The sequence below is a fragment of the Pelodiscus sinensis genome, unplaced genomic scaffold (assembly GCF_049634645.1).
Source record: "Pelodiscus sinensis isolate JC-2024 unplaced genomic scaffold, ASM4963464v1 ctg63, whole genome shotgun sequence".
NCBI classification, from domain to species: domain Eukaryota; kingdom Metazoa; phylum Chordata; order Testudines; family Trionychidae; genus Pelodiscus; species Pelodiscus sinensis.
The window spans coordinates 746,742-767,162 of NW_027465976.1; the positions used below are offsets into that span (position 1 = coordinate 746,742).

The window sequence follows — 20,421 nt, forward strand, 5'->3', positions numbered from 1 at the left end:
TGCCGGGCGCCGCCATTTTTAAATGTCCGCTAGTGCTAGTGGCTACACGCGGCACGGACCAGGTAGCTCGGACTAGGCTTCCTGTTCCGAACTACCCTTACTCCTCGTTCCACATTTAAAAATGGCGGCGCCCGGCGAGATGCAAATGAAGCCGGGAAATTCAAATCCCGGGCTTCATTTGCAACTCCGGTTGCCTACATTACCCTCCTAGTTCGAAGCAGGGTGGTAGTGTAGACAGACCCTCTCTCTTTACCTGGGGGACACGGAGGTGCAAGGCCGTCCCTTGTGAGGGCACCGTGTGCTCAGCAGCTCCTCTGGGGGTGTCGTGGCTGTGGAGTGCTGGGGAGCGGGCCCCAGTGCGGTTTGCTCCGGGAGGTGCCCAGGAGGGCAGGGAGAGCCCTGGCGGGGCTGGGACCCTGCACTCTGGGGGTACGTCTAAACCACATGGCTCCGTCGACGGAGCCATGTAGATTTGTTGTTTTGGCAAAGGCAAATGAAGCCGCGATTTAAACGATCGCGGCTTCATTTACATTTACATGGCTGCCGCGCTGAGCCGACAAAGAGCTGATCAGCTGTTTGTCCGCTCAGCGCGCTAGTCTGGACGCTCCCCTTTGTCGGCAGCCCCGGTAAACCTCATCCCACGAGGAATAACGGGGCTGCCGACAAAGGGCTTTGATGTCGGCAGGGGAGCGTCCAGACTAGTGCGCTGAGCGGACAAACAGCTGATCAGCTCTTTGTCGGCTCAGCACGGCAGCCATGTACATTTCAATGAAGCCGCGATCATTCAAATCGCAGCTTCATTTGCCTTTGCCTATGTGTCTAATCTACATGGCTCTGCCGACAGAGGCATGTAGTCTAGACACAGCCTGGCATGGCCGAGCAGCAGGCTGGAATCCGGCGGGGCAACTAAAAGGTGCTGGGGCCAGAGCCTGGCAGGGTGGCTAGAGGGCACGGCAGCCTGGTGGGGTCACGGGAGGGCGCTGGGGCCGGCGGCTGGTGGAGGCTGGAGCCAGAGGCTGGAGGGCGCTGGAGCCGGCGGCTAGTGGGCGCTTGAGCCAGGGCTGGAGGGCGCTGGAGCCAGCGGCTGGAGAGCGCTGAAGCCGGCGGCTGGTGGGCGCTGGAGCCAGGACTGGAGAGCGCTGAAGCCGGCGGCTGGTGGGCGCTGGAGCCAGGACTGGAGGGTGCTGGGGCCGGCGGCTGGAGGGCGCTGGAGCTGGGGCTAGAGGGCGCTGGAGCCGGGGCTAGAGGGCGCTGGAGCCGGGGCCCGCCTCAGCCGGCACTCCAGAGCAGGGCAGGCTGGGGGTCAGCGTGCCGGCGGAGCTGTCGCTGGGGCACCCATGCTGCAGGAGGATGTCCACGCACTCCTGGCTGCCCGCGCGCCGGGCGTACGCCAGGGGCGTCAGGCCACGAGCATCCCGGCTCTTCACGTCCACCCCGTACTGCAAGGGAGGCAGCCGGTCAGGGGCAGCATCAGCAATGGGGGGGGGTCAGGAAGTGGGGCTGGGGCAGCAGTGAGGCCAGGGGACTGGGGACCAGGGAGAGCAGGGTCAGGAGCTGGGAGTCGGTGGGGGGCGGGGTGACAGGAGTCAGCAGGGAGCTAGGGCGTGAGCGGGTCAGAGGAGCTGGTGGGGGGTCAGTGGGGCTCAGCAGGGGACTGGGAGGTCAGCAGGGGCGGGGTGAGGGAAGTCAGAGGAGGGCCAGTGGGGGTCCAGCAGCATGAGAGGAGCCGCAGGAGGTTCAATGGGGGTGGAGAGTCAGCGGTGGGGTGAGAGGAGCCGGTGGGGAGGTCAGTGGGGGGTGGGGTGGGGTGAGAGGAGCCGGCAGAGGTTCAGTGGGGGTTGGGGTGGGTGGAGCCGGCAGGGGGTCAGCGGGGGTCACGTTAGGGGTGGGTGGAGCCGGCAGGGGGTCAGCGGGGGTCACGTTAGGGGTGGGTGGAGCCGGCAGGGGGTCAGCGGGGGTCACGTTAGGGGTGGGTGGAGCCGGCAGGGGGTCAGCGGGGCTCACGTTAGGGGTGGGTGGAGCCGGCAGGGGGTCAGCGGGGGTCATGTTAGGGGTGGGTGGAGCCGGGAGGGGGTCAGCGGGGGTCACGTTAGGGGTGGGTGGAGCCGGCAGGGGGTCAGTGGGGGGTGGGGTGAGAGGAGCCGGTGGGGGGGTCAGTGGGGGTCGCTGCAGGGCCAGGGGGTTGGGGTGGGTGGAGCCGGCAGGGGGTCAGTGGGGGGTGGGGTGAGAGGAGCCGGTGGGGGGGTCAGTGGGGGTCGCTGCAGGGCCAGGGGGTTGGGGTGGGTGGAGCCGGCAGGGGGTCAGCGGGGGTCACGTTAGGGGTGGGTGGAGCCGGCAGGGGGTCAGCGGGGGTCACGTTAGGGGTGGGTGGAGCCGGCAGGGGGTCAGTGGGGGGTGGGGTGAGAGGAGCCGGTGGGGGGGTCAGTGGGGGTCGCTGCAGGGCCAGGGGGTTGGGGTGGGTGGAGCCGGCAGGGGGTCAGTGGGGGGTGGGGTGAGAGGAGCCGGTGGGGGGGTCAGTGGGGGTCGCTGCAGGGCCAGGGGGTTGGGGTGGGTGGAGCCGGCAGGGGGTCAGCGGGGGTCACGTTAGGGGTGGGTGGAGCCGGCAGGGGGTCAGCGGGGGTCACGTTAGGGGTGGGTGGAGCCGGCAGGGGGTCAGTGGGGGGTGGGGTGAGAGGAGCCGGTGGGGGGGTCAGTGGGGGTCGCTGCAGGGCCAGGGGGTTGGGGTGGGTGGAGCCGGCAGGGGGTCAGTGGGGGGTGGGGTGAGAGGAGCCGGTGGGGGGGTCAGTGGGGGTCGCTGCAGGGCCAGGGGGTTGGGGTGGGTGGAGCCGGCAGGGGGTCAGCGGGGGTCACGTTAGGGGTGGGTGGAGCCGGCAGGGGGTTAGCGGGGGTCACGTTAGGGGTGGGTGGAGCCGGCAGGGGGTCAGCGGGGGTCACGTTAGGGGTGGGTGGAGCCGGCAGGGGGTCAGCGGGGGTCACGTTAGGGGTGGGTGGAGCCGGCAGGGGGTCAGTGGGGGTCACGTTAGGGGTGGGTGGAGCCGGCAGGGGGTCAGCGGGGGTCACGTTAGGGGTGGGTGGAGCCGGGAGGGGGTCAGTGGGGGGTGGGGTGAGAGGAGCCGGTGGGGGGGTCAGTGGGGGTCGCTGCAGGGCCAGGGGGTTGGGGTGGGTGGAGCCGGCAGGGGGTCAGCGGGGGTCACGTTAGGGGTGGGTGGAGCCGGCAGGGGGTCAGCGGGGGTCATGTTAGGGGTGGGTGGAGCCGGCAGGGGGTCAGCGGGGGTCACGTTAGGGGTGGGTGGAGCCGGCAGGGGGTCAGCGGGGGTCACGTTAGGGGTGGGTGGAGCCGGCAGGGGGTCAGCGGGGGTCACGTTAGGGGTGGGTGGAGCCGGCAGGGGGTCAGCGGGGGTCACGTTAGGGGTGGGTGGAGCCGGCAGGGGGTCAGCGGGGGTCACGTTAGGGGTGGGTGGAGCCGGCAGGGGGTCAGCGGGGGTCACGTTAGGGGTGGGTGGAGCCGGCAGGGGGTCAGCGGGGGTCACGTTAGGGGTGGGTGGAGCCGGCAGGGGGTCAGCGGGGGTCACGTTAGGGGTGGGTGGAGCCGGCAGGGGGTCAGCGGGGGTCACGTTAGGGGTGGGTGGAGCCGGCAGGGGGTCAGCGGGGGTCACGTTAGGGGTGGGTGGAGCCGGCAGGGGGTCAGCGGGGGTCACGTTAGGGGTGGGTGGAGCCGGCAGGGGGTCAGCGGGGGTCACGTTCCTGGATTTTAAAGGGAGAAGCCAGAGCACGGTTGCAGCCATGGGGGGAGTGCCCCGGCCAAAGGGGCCATGTGAGGTGTCTCATGTGAGCTCGTGTTCCCCTGATTGCGTGTGCGCTACTCGTGTGTTTCTACGGCATCGGTATGTGGAGTTAACATGGACTCCGTGTGGATGCTGGAAAGTTCTGTCTGTGGCTGAGCAAAGGGCCAGCGATGCTCAGCCAGGGCCATGCTCATTAGCAAGGCGACAACGAGGCTCTTGGTGCCAGTCCGCACCTCGGGATGTGACTGATGCCGCAGGGACACAGGGACAGGCCGCTGGCCAGGTGACCTGCTGCAGCCAAGAAGATGCCAGGAGAGGTGTGTAAGTGCCTGTGGCCCTCCAGCTTCTCTTCAGTTTTGCTCCTTCCTGATCCCAGAGGCAGCCTTGCAGGGAACAAGGAGCCGGGAAGAACCGTGGACCCGTCCTGCCATGGGATGTGACCAAGGACTCTTAAGCCAGCAGCTGTGACATCTCTGCTAGAGCCTGCACCGAGAACTGGGAGATTCGGTGCATGTGACGTGTGATACTTTAACAACCTCACTCTCAGGCTTTTCTTTCTTTAGTAACAAACCTTTAGATGGTAGATGGGTGCATAATTGGCTGGATAACCGTAGTCAGAGAGTTGTTGTTAACGGTGCTAAATCCTGCTGGAAAGGGATAACAAGTGGAGTTCCGCAAGGGTCTGTTTTGGGACCCGTACTGTTCAATATCTTCATCAATGATGTAGATATTGGGATAGAGAGTACGCTTATTAAGTTTGCAGATGATACCAAACTGGGTGGGGTTGCGACTTCTTTGCAGGATAGGGACATAATTCAAAATGACCTTAGCAAGTTAGAGAAATGGTCAGAGGTAAACAGGATGAGGTTTAATAAAGAGAAATGCAAAGTGCTCCACTTAGGAAGGAACAATCAGTTCCATACATACAAGATGGGAAGCGACTGTCTAGGAAGGAGCGTGGCGGAAAGGGATCTAGGGGTCATAGTGGACCACAAGTTGAATATGAGTCAACAGTGTGATGCTGTTGCAAAAAAAGCAAATATGATTCTAGGTTGTATCAACAGGTGTGTTGTAAGCAAAACTCGTGAAGTCATTCTGCCGCTCTACTCTGCACTAGTTAGGCCTCAGCTGGAGTACTGTGTCCAGTTCTGGGCGCCACATTTCAAGAAAGATGTGGAGAAATTGGAAAGGGTACAGAGAAGAGCGACAAGAATGATTAAAGGTTTAGAGAACATGACCTATGAAGCCAGGCTTCATGAACTGGGCTTGTTTAGTTTGGAAAAAAGAAGATTAAGGGGGGACATGATAGTGGTTTTCAAATATCTAAAAGGGTGTCACAAGGAGGAAGGAGAAAATTTGTTCCTCTTGGTTTCTGAGGACAGGACAAGGAGTAATGGGCTGAAAGTGCAGCAGGGGAGGTTTAGATTGGACATTAGGAAAAAATTCCTGTCAGGGTGGTCAAATATTGGAATAAATTGCCAAGGGAGGTGGTGGAATCTCCCTCTCTGGAGATATTTAAGAACAGGTTAGATAGACATCTGTCAGGGATGGTGTAGACGGAGCTTGGTCCTGCCTTGAGGGCGGGGGGCTGGACTCGATGACCTCTCGAGGTCCCTTCCAGTCCTATGATTCTATGATTCTAGATGCTGAAGGATCGTCCCAGTGTGGTCTGTGGGTACGATCCAGAGTGTACATTGACCTGGGATCTGTGGCTGGTTTCGTGGGACCGAAGGACCCGTTGGGGGTAGGGGAGGTTGGGTTCTAAAACCCCTCGCCTGTGCTAGGCCCAGAGCTGACTGGGGCACAGGGAGAGCTGGGGTGTCCGAGGGGTTTTGCTCGTGAGGCTTCTGGCTGGCCAGGCAGGCAGCTGGAGCGCCCTGTGGGACTGGTTTGTGGCCTGCTCGGGAAGTCTCCAGTTGGGGGCTGTAAGGAGCCCGAGTCTGAGCAATTCGCCCAGAGCAGACGCCCTCAGCGGTGCCCAGACCCGGCCCGTCGCAGTGGCGTAGCCAGCAGGATCCACAGATCTTGGTCCACTGAGCTTTGGGTCAGGACCCCGCGCTGTCTACATTTGATTTTTGACCTAGAGAGCTGGGTTGGTTAAAGAGCAGCAGCCACAGTGTCTGGACATAAGGACTCTGAAGAGCTGTGCTCTGAGGCACTGACATAGGAAGAACGCTACTAAGCCACAGCTGGGATCTTTGCTAATGCGGAACGAGCAGCCGGCAGGAGAGCGGCTCCCACCCGATGCCAGGGATGCGCTTGCAAGAGGTTAAAAAGCAGCAGGCACTGAAGCGAGTGGAGCGGGAACACGAGAGGGCCCTGGCCGACCTGCGTCGAGAGGGCCACGCACGGCGAATGCAAGAGCTAGCGGCGGAGGAGAGTCCCAGCGGCGCCAACTCCAGATACTGGAGGTGCAGCAAAGGGTCCAGCAACCTGCGAGCCCCCCACTTGCCCACAAGAGTCAGGAAAGGATCTGTCCCGTCTACAACGATAACGAGGACATCGAGGAGTTTTCGGCCACCTTTGAACAGATTTGCAGCGTGAACCGGATCCCCGCTGACCAGCGCACACCTGTCCTGATGACCAGACGGACTGGCAAGCCCCGGGAGGAAGTCAAGGACCTGGGGGAGGAGGACGCTTTGGACTACGGGCGGTTTAAAGACTGCGCTGAAACGTTCAGGGCTACCCCCAAATCCCACCGGGTTACATCTAGGAGTTTTCAACTGTCCAGTGATGGTACATCTGGGGAATGCGCTCACAAGCTGATGGGCTTTGTCAAAAAGTGGGTGACGGGAGCAAAAGCAAAGGGAGTTCTGAGAAGCTGCTGGATTTGCTCGCCCTGGAGCAGTTTCTGAGTACTGTGTGTGTGACCGGGAGCCTGAGTCGGTCCTACGGGCTGCGGAGATTGCAGACACCCACACCCAGAACAGGGCGCGGGACAGGCACAGACCCCTGGGGAGGACTCAGCACCTTTCCCCCAGTTTAGACGGAGGGAGGGGTTCAGGAGCAGACCCAGGCCGGAGTCTAACAGGGGAGCCCCGAGAGCAGGGCGCCCTTCCCAGGGATAAGCAGGCCACGTGCTACCACTGTGGCAGACCCGGCAATATGAGGCCTGACTGTCCAGACCTAAAGAGCAGCCTGAGGCCGGCAGCTCCCGGCCGCTCCATAAGAACCAACTCTGGCACGGTGCGCACACGAGAGGTCACGCAGACCCCAGCCAGGCCTGCAGTGGCTCATGTTACCCAGTTAGCTGTAGTGTGGGGGGAGGGCAGCGAGCGCGCCCGGTATGGCAGGACGGAGGCGTGGAAGGGCAGCGAACCGAGTATGGGGGCGGCGAAGGTCACTGGGGTTGGGCGTAGGGGCTCCGATATCGCGATCACTAAGGGGCACCTGGTGAAACCGGAGGACGTGTTGCCCGGGGAGTGTGTGAGCACTTGGGGAGCCTGCCCGTGGCTAAGTCCATCTTGAGTGGGGGCTTTAGGGGAGTGTTGGCGGCTGTCCGGGACTCGATCCCGGCTGAGGTCTCGGTGGGGAATAACATGGGGGATGGGCCTCGCCAGGTTAACGTGGTATCCACACCACGGAAGGGGTGTAGGCTGAGGCAGACGGCCGTGTCTGGGCAGGGGGCAGTGAGCCGGGGAGTGAGGGTTCTGGGGTCTGTCTGATGCCTCAGAGGTGAGGCTGGAGTCAGAAGCAGGCCGGGGGGACCCCAGGGTCAGGACGATGCTCCTCTGGAGCAGGCTGCAGGGGACGGCCTGGGTAGATCCCGCACTGTGCAACAAGACAGAGGGGGACCATTGGCTGGTGACGCTTGTGAGTCTGAACCTGCACAAGCTGCAAGCGCTTTGTGTGAAGCAGTGCGCGCAAGCTGGCAGCGTGGCTGCTGGAAGCAGGGGCCAGTGAAGGAAGCTGTCTCAGTTGCTAGCCAGAGGCACTGGGGCAAAGGAGGGACGGCCTCTAGTCCTGTCTGTGTGGGGAGTTTCTTCCTGTGTCCCACAGCCGGTGATGGCTGAGAGCGGGGCTGTTGTCCCGCAGCTGAGGCCCAGGAAGGGGGTGGCCCAAGGTTTGTGTCTGCTGGGGAGGAGGAGGCTGTGACTTGGGGAGATCCGGTCAGTGTCTTGCAGGACCCCAGAGACCAGACGGTTCAGGGGGAGAGAGGATGACGCCTGCCCTTGTGTGCGCTGGGACAGAGCCGCGAGGGCGCCAGGCCGGAGGGTTCCAAAGGGAAGGGAGGTGTCTCTGACCTTCCCTCTGCTGAGTCTGTGCGCCGGAGGGGGGTTGTGCAGGAGCCCAGCCGAGGGGCCGGAGGTGATCAGGGAGTACATGGAGTTCCGGAGTGGATGGTGGTTCGGCAGAGCGATGCTCTGAACTGTTGTGTAAGGAAGTTCATAGGGAAGAGTCCTGGCAGTGCTTTTCCCAAGCAGGTTCAGTGCTGGACCGACAGAGTGTGTCTGCCAGCAGGGACTCCACTGACTTGGATTCCGAAAGATCCAATGTGGGTGGTGGTGGAAAGGCTTCCAAGAGACTGAGGATTGTTTCGGATGAGGCAGAGTTGGAGCAGCCTGATACCCAAGTGACTGTCTGACCAGCTTGCTGGGAAGCCAGTGTGGTAGGGACAGGAGTGCTCCCGGTGGATGAGGAGGGTGGACGGCGTGTGTCAGGTTCACAGGAGGGACTGTGTGGCTACATGAGCAGAGCGGAGCGGCTGAGTGGTCAAGCCCGGTGGATGAGGAGGGTGGACGGCGTGTGTCTCAGGGTCACAGGAGGGACTGTGTGGCTACATGAGCAGAGCGGAGCGGCTGAGTGGTCAAGCCCGGTGGATGAGGAGGGTGGACGGCGTGTGTCTCAGGGTCACAGGAGGGATTGTGTGGCTACATGAGCAGAGCGGAGCGGCTGAGTGGTCAAGCCCGGTGGATGAGGAGGGTGGACGGCGTGTGTCTCAGGGTCACAGGAAGGACTGTGTGGCTACATGAGCAGAGCGGAGCGGCTGAGTGGTCAAGCCCGGTGGATGAGGAGGGTGGACGGCGTGTGTCTCAGGGTCACAGGAAGGACTGTGTGGCTACATGAGCAGAGCGGAGCGGCTGAGTGGTCAAGCCCGGTGGATGAGGAGGGTGGACGGCGTGTGTCTCAGGGTCACAGGAGGGACTGTGTGGCTACGTGAGCAGAGCAGAGCGGAGCGGCTGAGTGGTCAAGCCCGGTGGATGAGGAGGTTGGACGGCGTGTGTCTCAGGGTCACAGGAGGGATTGTGTGGCTACATGAGCAGAGCGGAGCGGCTGAGTGGTCAAGCCCGGTGGATGAGGAGGTTGGACGGCGTGTGTCTCAGGGTCACAGGAGGGACTGTGTGGCTACGTGAGCAGAGCGGAGCGGCTGAGTGGTCAAGCCCGGTGGATGAGGAGGGTGGACGGCGTGTCTCAGGGTCACAGGAGGGACTGTGTGGTTACGTGAGCAGAGCGGAGGGGCTGAGTGGTCAAGCCCGGTGGATGAGGAGGGTGGACGGCGTGTGTCTCAGGGTCACAGGAGGGACTGTGTGGTTACGTGAGCAGAGCGGAGGGGCTGAGTGGTCAAGCCCGGTGGATGAGGAGGGTGGACGGCGTGTGTCTCAGGGTCACAGGAAGGACTGTGTGGCTACGTGAGCAGAGCGGAGCGGCTGAGTGGTCAAGCCCGGTGGATGAGGAGGGTGGACGGCGTGTGTCTCAGGGTCACAGGAAGGACTGTGTGGCTACGTGAGCAGAGCGGAGCGGCTGAGTGGTCAAGCCCGGTGGATGAGGAGGGTGGACGGCGTGTGTCTCAGGGTCACAGGAAGGATTGTGTGGCTACGTGAGCAGAGCGGAGCGGCTGAGTGGTCAAGCCCGGTGGATGAGGAGGGTGGACGGCGTGTGTCTCAGGGTCACAGGAAGGACTGTGTGGCTACGTGAGCAGAGCGGAGCGGCTGAGTGGTCAAGCCCGGTGGATGAGGAGGGTGGACGGCGTGTGTCTCAGGGTCACAGGAGGGACTGTGTGGCTACGTGAGCAGAGCAGAGCGGCTGAGTGGTCAAGCCCGGTGGATGAGGAGGGTGGACGGCGTGTGTCTCAGGGTCACAGGAGGGATTGTGTGGCTACATGAGCAGAGCGGAGTGGCTGAGTGGTCAAGCCCGGTGGATGAGGAGGGTGGACGGCGTGTGTCTCAGGGTCACAGGAGGGACTGTGTGGCTACGTGAGCAGAGCGGAGCGGCTGAGTGGTCAAGCCCGGTGGATGAGGAGGGTGGACGGCGTGTGTCTCAGGGTCACAGGAAGGACTGTGTGGCTACGTGAGCAGAGCATAGCGGCTGAGTGGTCAAGCCCGGTGGATGAGGAGGGTGGACGGCGTGTGTCTCAGGGTCACAGGAGGGACTGTGTGGCTACGTGAGCAGAGCGGAGTGGCTGAGTGGTCAAGCCCGGTGGATGAGGAGGGTGGACGGCGTGTGTCTCAGGGTCACAGGAGGGACTGTGTGGCTACGTGAGCAGAGCGGAGCGGCTGAGTGGTCAAGCCCGGTGGATGAGGAGAGTGGACGGCGTGTGTCTCAGGGTCACAGGAAGGACTGTGTGGCTACGTGAGCAGAGCATAGCGGCTGAGTGGTCAAGCCTGGTGGATGAGGAGAGTGGACGGCGTGTGTCTCAGGGTCACAGGAAGGACTGTGTGGCTACGTGAGCAGAGCGGAGCGGCTGAGTAGTCAAGCCCGGTGGATGAGGAGGGTGGACGGCGTGTCTCAGGGTCACAGGAGGGACTGTGTGGCTACGTGAGCAGAGCGGAGCGGCTGAGTGGTCAAGCCCGGTGGATGAGGAGGGTGGACAGCGTGTGTCTCAGGGTCACAGGAGGGACTGTGTGGCTACGTGAGCAGAGCGGAGCGGCTGAGTGGTCAAGCCCGGTGGATGAGGAGGGTGGACGGCGTGTCTCAGGGTCACAGGAGGGACTGTGTGGCTACGTGAGCAGAGCGGAGCGGCTGAGTGGTCAAGCCCGGTGGATGAGGAGGGTGGACGGTGTGTCTCAGGGTCACAGGAAGGACTGTGTGGCTACGTGAGCAGAGTGGAGCGGCTGAGTGGTCAAGCCCGTCTCTGGAAACTGAGGACACTTGTCATCGATATGGGAAGTTGGCAGCTGGTTCCATGTGCAGGCAGAGATTGAAGCTGGAAGCAGAGGTTCAGAAGGGAGTCCGGACAGCTAATCGTTGTTACCCCACTGAGTGGGGGGGAGAGAGGGTCCCAGGGCCATTGTGAGCCAGGGAGACACACCCAGCCAGGGTTTGAGCCCACAGGACAAGGGGGAGGGGCCGAACTTGTTTTGGCAAAGGAGACTTGCAGTTTACACCTGAAGGGTCAAAACTACAACGGTGTGGAGCCAAAGATGCGGCGTAACAGAAAGTACCGTCAATGTACACGGGAGACGGCATTGTCCGTTACTCACGGTAACTCTGGTGACCAATGCTGAGAATTGTAAAGAGGTATGATGTGCATGATCCTATAACCTGCCAAGATGGACTGTATGTTAAAGGACCTTGGGATACTGACATATCCTGGTTAAGGCCTGTAACCGATCTTGGAACTTCTTACAGGACAAAGAAGGTTCCAGCCAGAAGGTGTTGTGTGGAAAGGGAAACTGAGGCACGCCACCATTTTGTTTTCATAGCTAAGGGCCAAGATGCCTACACTGTGGAGGATGAGAATACTGACATTAACACAATGTGCACTGGAGTTCGGAGACTTGCTAGAGCTGGCCTGTCTAAATCTATTCTGTCCCTTAGCTCTGGGCAAGATCACCCGACACGCATGGGGATCATGCTGCAAAAGCAGATCCAGTTGGCTGTGGGTCTTACCAGACGTTCCCTTGGGTTTATAAAACCAGGCAAGGACGTTGTTGTCTTTATGACACACCTGCAGCGATGGAGCCCATTTTAGACACAATTGGTTTTCATACGCTTGTCCAGTTGAGTCCTGTGGTTTCTAACGTTGGGTTAGAACCCGGACTGGCACAGAGCCAAAGCAGGGGGAGGCCTGTGATGCCCTCAGTGATGTTACTGGCATCACTTCCTGCAGCAATTTTGCGTTGGGGGTGCTGGCCAGGTGACCTGCTGCAGCCAAGATGCCAGGAGAGGTGTGTAAGTGCCTGTGGCCCTCCAGCTTCTCTTCAGTTTTGCTCCTTCCTGATCCCAGAGGCAGCCTTGCAGGGAACAAGGAGCCGGGAAGAACCGTGGACCCGTCCTGCCATGGGATGTGACCAAGGTCTCTTAAGCCAGCGGCTGTGACATCTCTGCTAGAGCCTGCACCGAGAACTGGGAGATTCGGTGCATGTGACGTGTGATACTTTAACAACCTCACTCTCAGGCTTTTCTTTCTTTAGTAACAAACCTTTAGATGTTAGATGCTGAAGGATCGACTCAGCGTGGTCTGTGGGTACGATCCAGAGTGTACATTGACCGGGGATCTGTGGCTGGTTTGGTGGGACCAGAGGACCCGTTGGGGGTAGGGGAGGTTGGGTTCTAAAACCCCTCCCCTGTGCTAGGCCCGGGGCTGATCGGGGCACAGGGAGAGCTGGGGTGTCCGAGGGGTTTTGCTCGTGAGGCTTCTGGCTGGCCAGGCAGGCCACTGGAGCGCCCTGTGGGACTGGTTTGTGGCCTCTTTCGGAAGGTCTCCAGTCGGGGGCTGTAAGGAGCCCCGAGTCTGAGCAATTCGCCCAGAGCAGACGCCCTCAGCTGTGCCCAGACCCGGTCTGGCCCATCACAGGGAGTCAGAGGGGGGCTAGTGGGGGTCAGCGGGGGAGGGGTGAGAGGAGTCGGAGGGCGGTTAGTGGGGGTCGGCAGGGGAGGGGTGAGAGGAGCTGGCGGGGGGTCAGAGGAGGGCCGGGGGAGTCGCCGGGGGAGGGGTGAGAGGAGCAGGCGGGGGGTCAGAGGAGGGCCGGGGGAGTCGGCGGGGGAGGGGTGAGAGGAGTCAGAGGGGGGCTAGTGGGGGTCGGCGGGGGAGGGGTGAGAGGAGTCGGAGGGGGTTTAGTGGGGGTCGGCAGGGGAGGGGTGAGAGGAGCAGACAGGGGGTCAGAGGAGGGCCGGGGGAGTCGGCGGGGGAGGGGTGAGAGGAGCTGGCGGGGGGTCAGAGGAGGGCCGGGGGAGTCGGCGGGGGAGGGGTGAGAGGAGCAGGCGGGGGGTCAGAGGAGGGCCGGGGGAGTCGGCGGGGGAGGGGTGAGAGGAGTCAGAGGGGGGCTAGTGGGGGTCAGCGGGGGAGGGGTGAGAGGAGTCGGAGGGCGGTTAGTGGGGGTCGGCAGGGGAGGGGTGAGAGGAGCTGGCGGGGGGTCAGAGGAGGGCCGGGGGAGTCGCCGGGGGAGGGGTGAGAGGAGCTGGCGGGGGGTCAGAGGAGGGCCGGGGGAGTCGCCGGGGGAGGGGTGAGAGGAGCTGGCGGGGGGTCAGAGGAGGGCCGGGGGAGTCGCCGGGGGAGGGGTGAGAGGAGCTGGCGGGGGGTCAGAGGAGGGCCGGGGGAGTCGGCGGGGGAGGGGTGAGAGGAGTCAGAGGGGGGCTAGTGGGGGTCGGCGGGGGAGGGGTGAGAGGAGTCGGAGGAGGGTTAGTGGGGGTCGGCAGGGGAGGGGTGAGAGGAGCAGACAGGGGGTCAGAGGAGGGCCGGGGGAGTCGGCGGGGGAGGGGTGAGAGGAGCTGGCGGGGGGTCAGAGGAGGGCCGGGGGAGTCGGCGGGGGAGGGGTGAGAGGAGCAGGCGGGGGGTCAGAGGAGGGCCGGGGGAGTCGGCGGGGGAGGGGTGAGAGGAGTCAGAGGGGGGCTAGTGGGGGTCAGCGGGGGAGGGGTGAGAGGAGTCGGAGGGCGGTTAGTGGGGGTCGGCAGGGGAGGGGTGAGAGGAGCTGGCGGGGGGTCAGAGGAGGGCCGGGGGAGTCGCCGGGGGAGGGGTGAGAGGAGCAGGCGGGGGGTCAGAGGAGGGCCGGGGGAGTCGGCGGGGGAGGGGTGAGAGGAGTCAGAGGGGGGCTAGTGGGGGTCGGCGGGGGAGGGGTGAGAGGAGTCGGAGGGGGGTTAGTGGGGGTCGGCAGGGGAGGGGTGAGAGGAGCAGACAGGGGGTCAGAGGAGGGCCGGGGGAGTCGGCGGGGGAGGGGTGAGAGGAGCTGGCGGGGGGTCAGAGGAGGGCCGGGGGAGTCGGCGGGGGAGGGGTGAGAGGAGCAGGCGGGGGGTCAGAGGAGGGCCGGGGGAGTCGGCGGGGGAGGGGTGAGAGGAGTCAGAGGGGGGCTAGTGGGGGTCAGCGGGGGAGGGGTGAGAGGAGTCGGAGGGCGGTTAGTGGGGGTCGGCAGGGGAGGGGTGAGAGGAGCTGGCGGGGGGTCAGAGGAGGGCCGGGGGAGTCGCCGGGGGAGGGGTGAGAGGAGCAGGCGGGGGGTCAGAGGAGGGCCGGGGGAGTCGGCGGGGGAGGGGTGAGAGGAGTCAGAGGGGGGCTAGTGGGGGTCGGCGGGGGAGGGGTGAGAGGAGTCGGAGGGGGGTTAGTGGGGGTCGGCAGGGGAGGGGTGAGAGGAGCAGACAGGGGGTCAGAGGAGGGCCGGGGGAGTCGGCGGGGGAGGGTGAGAGGAGCTGGCGGGGGGTCAGAGGAGGGCCGGGGGAGTCGGCGGGGGAGGGGTGAGAGGAGCTGGCGAGGGTTCGGCAGAGGGCCGGGGGTCAGCGGAGGCAGGGTGAAAGGAGCTGGCAGGGAGTAAGCGGAGGGCTGGGAATCGGTGGGTGCGGGCTGAGGGGAGGCGGTGGGGGCCAGCAGGAGTCGGTGGGGGCAGGGTGGGAGGAGCCGGCTGGAATCGGCGGGTGTGGGAGGAGCTGGCGGGGGGGTCGGCGAGGGTGGAGTGGGAGGAGCTGGCTGGGAGTCAGCAAGGGCGGGTTGGGAGGGGGCGGCGGGGGGTTCCGCGGGGGCGGGGTGGGAGAAGCTAGAGAGGGAGTGGCAGGGGCCGGGTGGGAGGAGCCGGCGGGAGTCGACGGGGGCAGAGTGGGAGGAGCCGGCGGGAGTCAGCAAGGGCGGGGTAGGAGGAGCCGGCGGGGTGGGAGGAGGCGGCGGGGGCCAGCGGGGTGGGAGGAGCTGGCAGGGTAGGAGGAGGCGGCGGGGGCCGGCGGGGTGGGAGGAGCTGGCGGGGTAGGAGGAGGCGGCGGGGGCTGGCAGGGTGGGAGGAGCTGGCGGGATGGGAGGAGGCGGCGGGGGCCAGCGGGGTGGGAGGAGCTGGCAGGGTAGGAGGAGGCGGCGGGGGCTGGCGGGGTGGGAGGAGCTGGCGGAGTAGGAGGAGGCGGCAGGGGTTGGCGGGGTGGGAGGAGCTGGCAGGGTAGGAGGAGGCGGCGGGGGCCGGCAGGGTGGGAGGAGCTGGCGGGATGGGAGGAGGCGGCGGGGGCCGGCGGGGTGGGAGGAGCTGGCGGGGTAGGAGGAGGCGGCGGGGGCCGGCGGGGTGGGAGGAGCTGGCGGGGTGGGAGGAGGCGGCGGGGGCCGGCGGGGTGGGAGGGGCCGGTGGGGGCAGGCGGCGGGGGCTGGAGGGTGGGAGGGGCCGGCAGCGGGGGCAGGCGGCGGGGGCTGGCGGGGTGGGAGGGGCCGGCGGGGGCAGGAGGTGGCGGGGTGGGAGGGGCCGGCAGGGGTGGAGGGGGAGGAGGGGCTGGCGTGGATGCGGGGTGGAGAGAGGCGGGCTGGGGGCGGCGGGGTGGGAGGGAGGCTGGAGGCGGGGGCAGGCGGCGGGGGCCAGCGGGGTGGGAGAGGCCGGCGGGGGCAGGCGGGGGCCGGCGGGGGCAGGCGGGGGCCGGCGGGGGCAGGCGGGGGCCGGCGGGGTGGGAGGGGCCGGCGGGGGCCGGCGGGGGCAGGCGGGGGTCTCTCCTCACCCAGATGAGCAGCTGCGTGAGCACCACGTTGGCCATGGCGCTGGAGAGGTGCAGCGCCGTGCGCCCGTCCCCGTCGCCGTAGGTCTCGTTCACCTCCTCCCTGGTGCCGTGGGCCAGCAGCGTCACCACCAGGCGCAGGTCGTCCTCCACCACGGCGCGCAGCAGCTGCTGCCCCAGGGGCACGTCCGAGTGCGGCAGCGTGGCCAGGAACAGCTTCTGCTCGTACTTGGCCCGGATCCAGTGCTCCTTCTCCTCCCTGCAGCAAGGGCCCCTCGTCGGGGCACCCGCGTCACGGGGCCCCGCAACCCGGCACGAGTGCCAGATGCAGAATGGGCCCGTTATTGTGCCCCGGGCCCCAGTGCACTTCTGTGCCCCTCACCTCCCAGCTCTCGTGCCCCGTGCACTCTCCTCACACCTCTCGTGCCCCGTGACCTCTCCTCCCAGCTCTCGTGCCCCGTGCCCTCTCCTCCCAGCTCTCGTGCCCCGTGCACTCTCCTCCCAGCTCTCGTGCCCCGTGCCCTCTCCTCCCAGCTCTCGTGCCCCGTGCACTCTCCTCCCAGCTCTAGTGCCCCGTGCACTCTCCTCCCAGCTCTGGTGCCCCGTGCACTCTCCTCCCAGCTCTCGTGCCCCGTGCACTCTCCTCCCAGCTCTCGTGCCCCGTGCACTCTCCTCCCAGCTCTCGTGCCCCGTGCCCTCTCCTCCCAGCTCTCGTGCCCCGTGCCCTCACCTCCCAGCTCTCGTGCCCCGTGCACTCTCCTCACACCTCTCGTGCCCCGTGCACTCTCCTCACACCTCTCGTGCCCCGTGTCCTCTCCTCACACTCACACTCCATGGGCACCCCCACCTGGGCTCTCGTGCCCCATGCACTCTCCTCCAAGCTCTCGTGCCCCGTGCACTCTCCTCCCAGCTCTCATGCCCCGTGCCCTCTCCTCCCAGCTCTGGTGCCCCGTGCCCTCTCCTCACACCTCTCGTGCCCCGTGCACTCCCCTCACACCTCTCGTGCCCCGTGCCCTCTCCTCACACCTCTCGTGCCCCGTGCACTCTCCTCACACCTCTCGTGCCCCGTGTCCTCTCCTCACACCTCTCGTGTCCTGGGCACCCTCCTCCCAGCTCTCGTGCCCCGTGCCCTCTCCTCACACTCACACTCCATGTGCACCCCCACCTGGGCGCTCGTGCCCCGTGCACCCTCCTCCCAGCTCTCGTGCCCCGTGTCCTCTCTTCACACTCACACTCCATGTGCACCCCCACCTGGGCACTCGTGCCCCGTGCACCCTCCTCCCAGCTCTCGTGCCCCGTGTCCTCTCTTCACACTCACACTCCATGTGCACCCCCACCTGGGCGCTCGTGTCCTGGGCACCCTCCTCCCAGCTCTCGTGCCCCGTGTCCTCTCTTCACACTCACACTCCATGTGCACCCCCACCTGGGCGCTCGTGTCCTGGGCACCCTCCTCCCAGCTCTCGTGCCCCGTGTCCTCTCTTCACACTCACACTCCATGTGCACCCCCACCTGGGCGCTCGTGCCCCGTGCACCCTCCTCCCAGCTCTCGTGCCCCGTGTCCTCTCTTCACACTCACACTCCATGTGCACCCCCACCTGGGCGCTCGTGCCCCGTGCACCCTCCTCCCAGCTCTCGTGCCCCGTGTCCTCTCTTCACACTCACACTCCATGTGCACCCCCACCTGGGCGCTCGTGTCCTGGGCACCCTCCTCCCAGCTCTGGTGCCCGTGGCCCCCCCCAGCACTCCTGCCCCCCCCACTCGAGCGGCACGGTCCCCTGAGCCGGGCCACGGCGGGGCTCGGCCGGCGGCAGGGAAAGGTCAGCGGCTGCGCGGCGCAGCCCGGCGCCGTGGGGCCGTTATCGGGGCTGCCGTGGTGCTGGCGCAGACAAAGGCCGAGCCGCCGTTCCCTGCCGATCGATGCGCGCCGCGCGCCCGCTATCTGCTCCCATTCTATCCATCTGCATCTGGCGGGCGGCGATCAATACCCCGCGCGGAGCATGCGCCCTGCCGCTGCCCCCTGCCCCGCGCCAGCCGCTGATAAGGCGCAGAATGGGCCCTGCCGGCGTGAGTGACACGCGCCGATCGCACAGACAAGGCCTGAAAGCCACGCGCCCCTGGGAGCGCCGGCCGGCCGGCGAGCTGCCGCCGTTAACCCCCGCTGCGCCGCAGCCGGCACCTCACCTGCTGCTCTCGGGGCCCGGCTTGCGGTAGCCCTGCACCGCCCCTTCCCACACGGCGTTGGCCAGCGCGTTGCCCATGGCCGACATGAGCGCCAGGAGCTCGCCCGGCCAGTCGTCCAGGTCCAGGGAGCGCACGCGGGACAGGTGGGTGCCCAGGTGACGGTGGATCCCGGAGCACTCGATGCACATCAGGGAGCCCAGGTTCAGACTCGCCCAGTCGGGGTCTGGAGAGGGAAGAGGGGGGGTAGCACAGGCCCCAGGGACCCACACGCCCAGCCCCACAGGGATCCGCTTGTCCCCCCCGTCACCAGCCCCACAGGGACCCACGTGCTTGCCTCCCTTGGTCAGTGAAACCCCTGGGGATGAGTGCCCTGGGGCAGGGCGGGGCACAGACCCCTGTCTGGGCAGGGCGGGAGGGCCCCGTGGGGCACAGACCCCAGTCTGGGCAGGGCAGGAGGGCCCCGTGGGGCACAGACCCCCTGTCTGGGCAGGGCGGGAGGGCCCCGAGGGGCACAGACCCCACTCTGGGCAGGGCGGGAGGGCCCCGTGGGGCACAGACCCCTGTCTGGGCAGGGCGGGAGGGCCCCGTGGGGCACAAACCCCACTCTGGGCAGGGCAGGAGGGCCCCGTGGGGCACAGACCCCAGTCTGGGCAGGGCGGGAGGGCCCCGTGGGGCACAGACCCCTGTTTGGGCAGGGCGGGAGGGCCCCGTGGGGCACAGACCCCTGTTTGGGCAGGGCGGGAGGGCCCCATGGGGCACAGACCCCCTGTCTGGGCAGGGCGGGAGGGCCCCGTCGGGCACTCACTGGGCGCGTCACAGTCCACGCAGAAGCTGTTGCCACGGGTCGTCCGGACCGTCTGCAGGGCCAGGGCGTCGCTCTGGCTGCCCAAGCGCGTCTGAAAGAGGCAGGCGAGCGCCCAACGTGTTAGGAGGTGCTGGGGGGGCCGAGGGTCGGGGGGGGTTAGGAGAACAGAGGGCAAGGGGCGAGGGAGGGGGGGTTAGGAGCACAGAGGGCAGGGCGGCGAGGGCGGGGGGGTTAGGAGCACAGAGGGCAGCGTGGCGAGGGCGGGGGGGTTAGGAGCACAGAGGTGCAGGGGGCGAGGGAGGGGGGTTAGGAGCACAGAGGGCAGGGGGCGAGGGAGGGGGGTTAGGAGCACAGAGGGCAGGGGGCGAGGGCGGGGGGGTTAGGAGCACAGAGGGCAGGGGCGGTGAGAGAGGGGCCGAGGGCCGGGGGGCGGTGAGGGGGGCCAAGGGCAGGGGTGGTGGGCAAGGGAGGGGCCGAGGGCAGGATGGTGGCGAGGGAGGGGCCGAGGGCGGGGGCGGCGGAGGGCGGGAGGGGCCGAGGGCAGGGGCGGGGGAGGGAGGGGCCGAGGGCAGGGGCAGTGAGGGGGGGCCGAGGGCAGGGCCAAGGGCGGGGCAGCGAGGGAGGGGCCGAGGGCGGGGCAGCGAGGGAGGGGGCCGAGGGCTGGGCGGCGAGGCAAGGGCGGGAGGGGCCGAGGGGCAGGGGCGGTGAGGGGGGGGGCGAGGGTGGGGCAGCGAGGGAGGGGCCGAGGGTTGGGGCGGCGAGGCAAGGGCGGGATGGGGCCGAGGGCAGGGGCGGTGAGGGGGGGGCCGAGGGCGGGGCAGCGAGGGCGGGGTGGCAAGGGCGGGAGGGGCCGAGGGCAGGGGCGGGGAGGGAGGGGCCAAGGGGGGGGCCGAGGGCGGGGTTCTGGACGGGCAGGTAATGCCAGCCGGGCAGGGGTGGGGGTAGCGGGGCAGCACCAGCCTGGGCAGCGCGGGGGGGCCCACCAGGAACCGAGGGGCAGGTGGGGCCGGGCCGGCCTGCAGGGGAGGGGAGCAGGGGACGGGCCCTAGGGGCCGGCCTGGGGGGCCCCTCACCTTGTTCTTGCTGCTCTCGCAGCCCTGCAGGCTGGCCAGGATCTGGCTCTCGATGGCCTGGACCCACAGCTCCCGCGTCCTCCGCCGCCGAGGCCTCGAAGAGCCAGGTCTGGCCCGTCAGCGACACGATCATGAACTCAAACGACTCGTCTTGTTCTGAAACAGAGGGGCGGGGTCACCCACGGCACTGGGGGGCGGGCTACTCATGGCGGGGGGCGGGGTCGCCCACAGCACTGGGGGCGGGGGCTACTCATGGCGGGGGGCGGGGTCACCCACAGCACTAGGGGGCGGGGCTACTCATGGCGGGGGGCGGGGGTCGCCCACAGCACTGGGGGGCGGGGGCTACTCATGCAGGGGGGCGGGGTCACCCACAGCACTGGGGGGGCGGGGCTACTCACGGCGGGGGGCAGGGTCACCCACGGCACTGGGGGGCGGGGGCTATCTCATGGCGGGGGGCGGGGTCACCCACGGCACTGGGGGGCAGGGCTACTCATGGCGGGGGGCGGGGTCACCCACAGCACTGGGGGGCGGGGCTACTCATGGCGGGGGGCGGAGTCACCCACGGCACTGGGGGGCGGGGGCTACTCATGGCGGGGGGCGGGGTCACCCACAGCACTGGGGGGTGGGGCTACTCATGGTGGGGGGGCTGGGGTCACCCACAGCACTGGGGGGTGGGGCTACTCATGGCGGGGGGCGGGGTCACCCACGGCACTGGGGGGAGTGGTCACTGTACTGGCATGGGGGGGTCACA

General features: G+C 66.5%; 1 protein-coding gene across 1 annotated transcript; it reads right to left on the reverse strand.

Moving 5' to 3' along the window:
• Positions 1 to 751: 751 nt before the first annotated feature.
• On the reverse strand, positions 752 to 19,826 carry AGAP3 (ArfGAP with GTPase domain, ankyrin repeat and PH domain 3; the record flags this gene model as incomplete). The annotated part of the gene is given in 6 exon segments (XM_075917563.1): positions 752 to 1,439; positions 15,615 to 15,870; positions 17,793 to 18,015; positions 18,598 to 18,688; positions 19,671 to 19,745; positions 19,747 to 19,826. Coding segments are annotated over 6 exon segments (923 nt in total), but the record flags the coding sequence as incomplete, so codon positions are not given.
• Positions 19,827 to 20,421: the final 595 nt, after the last annotated feature.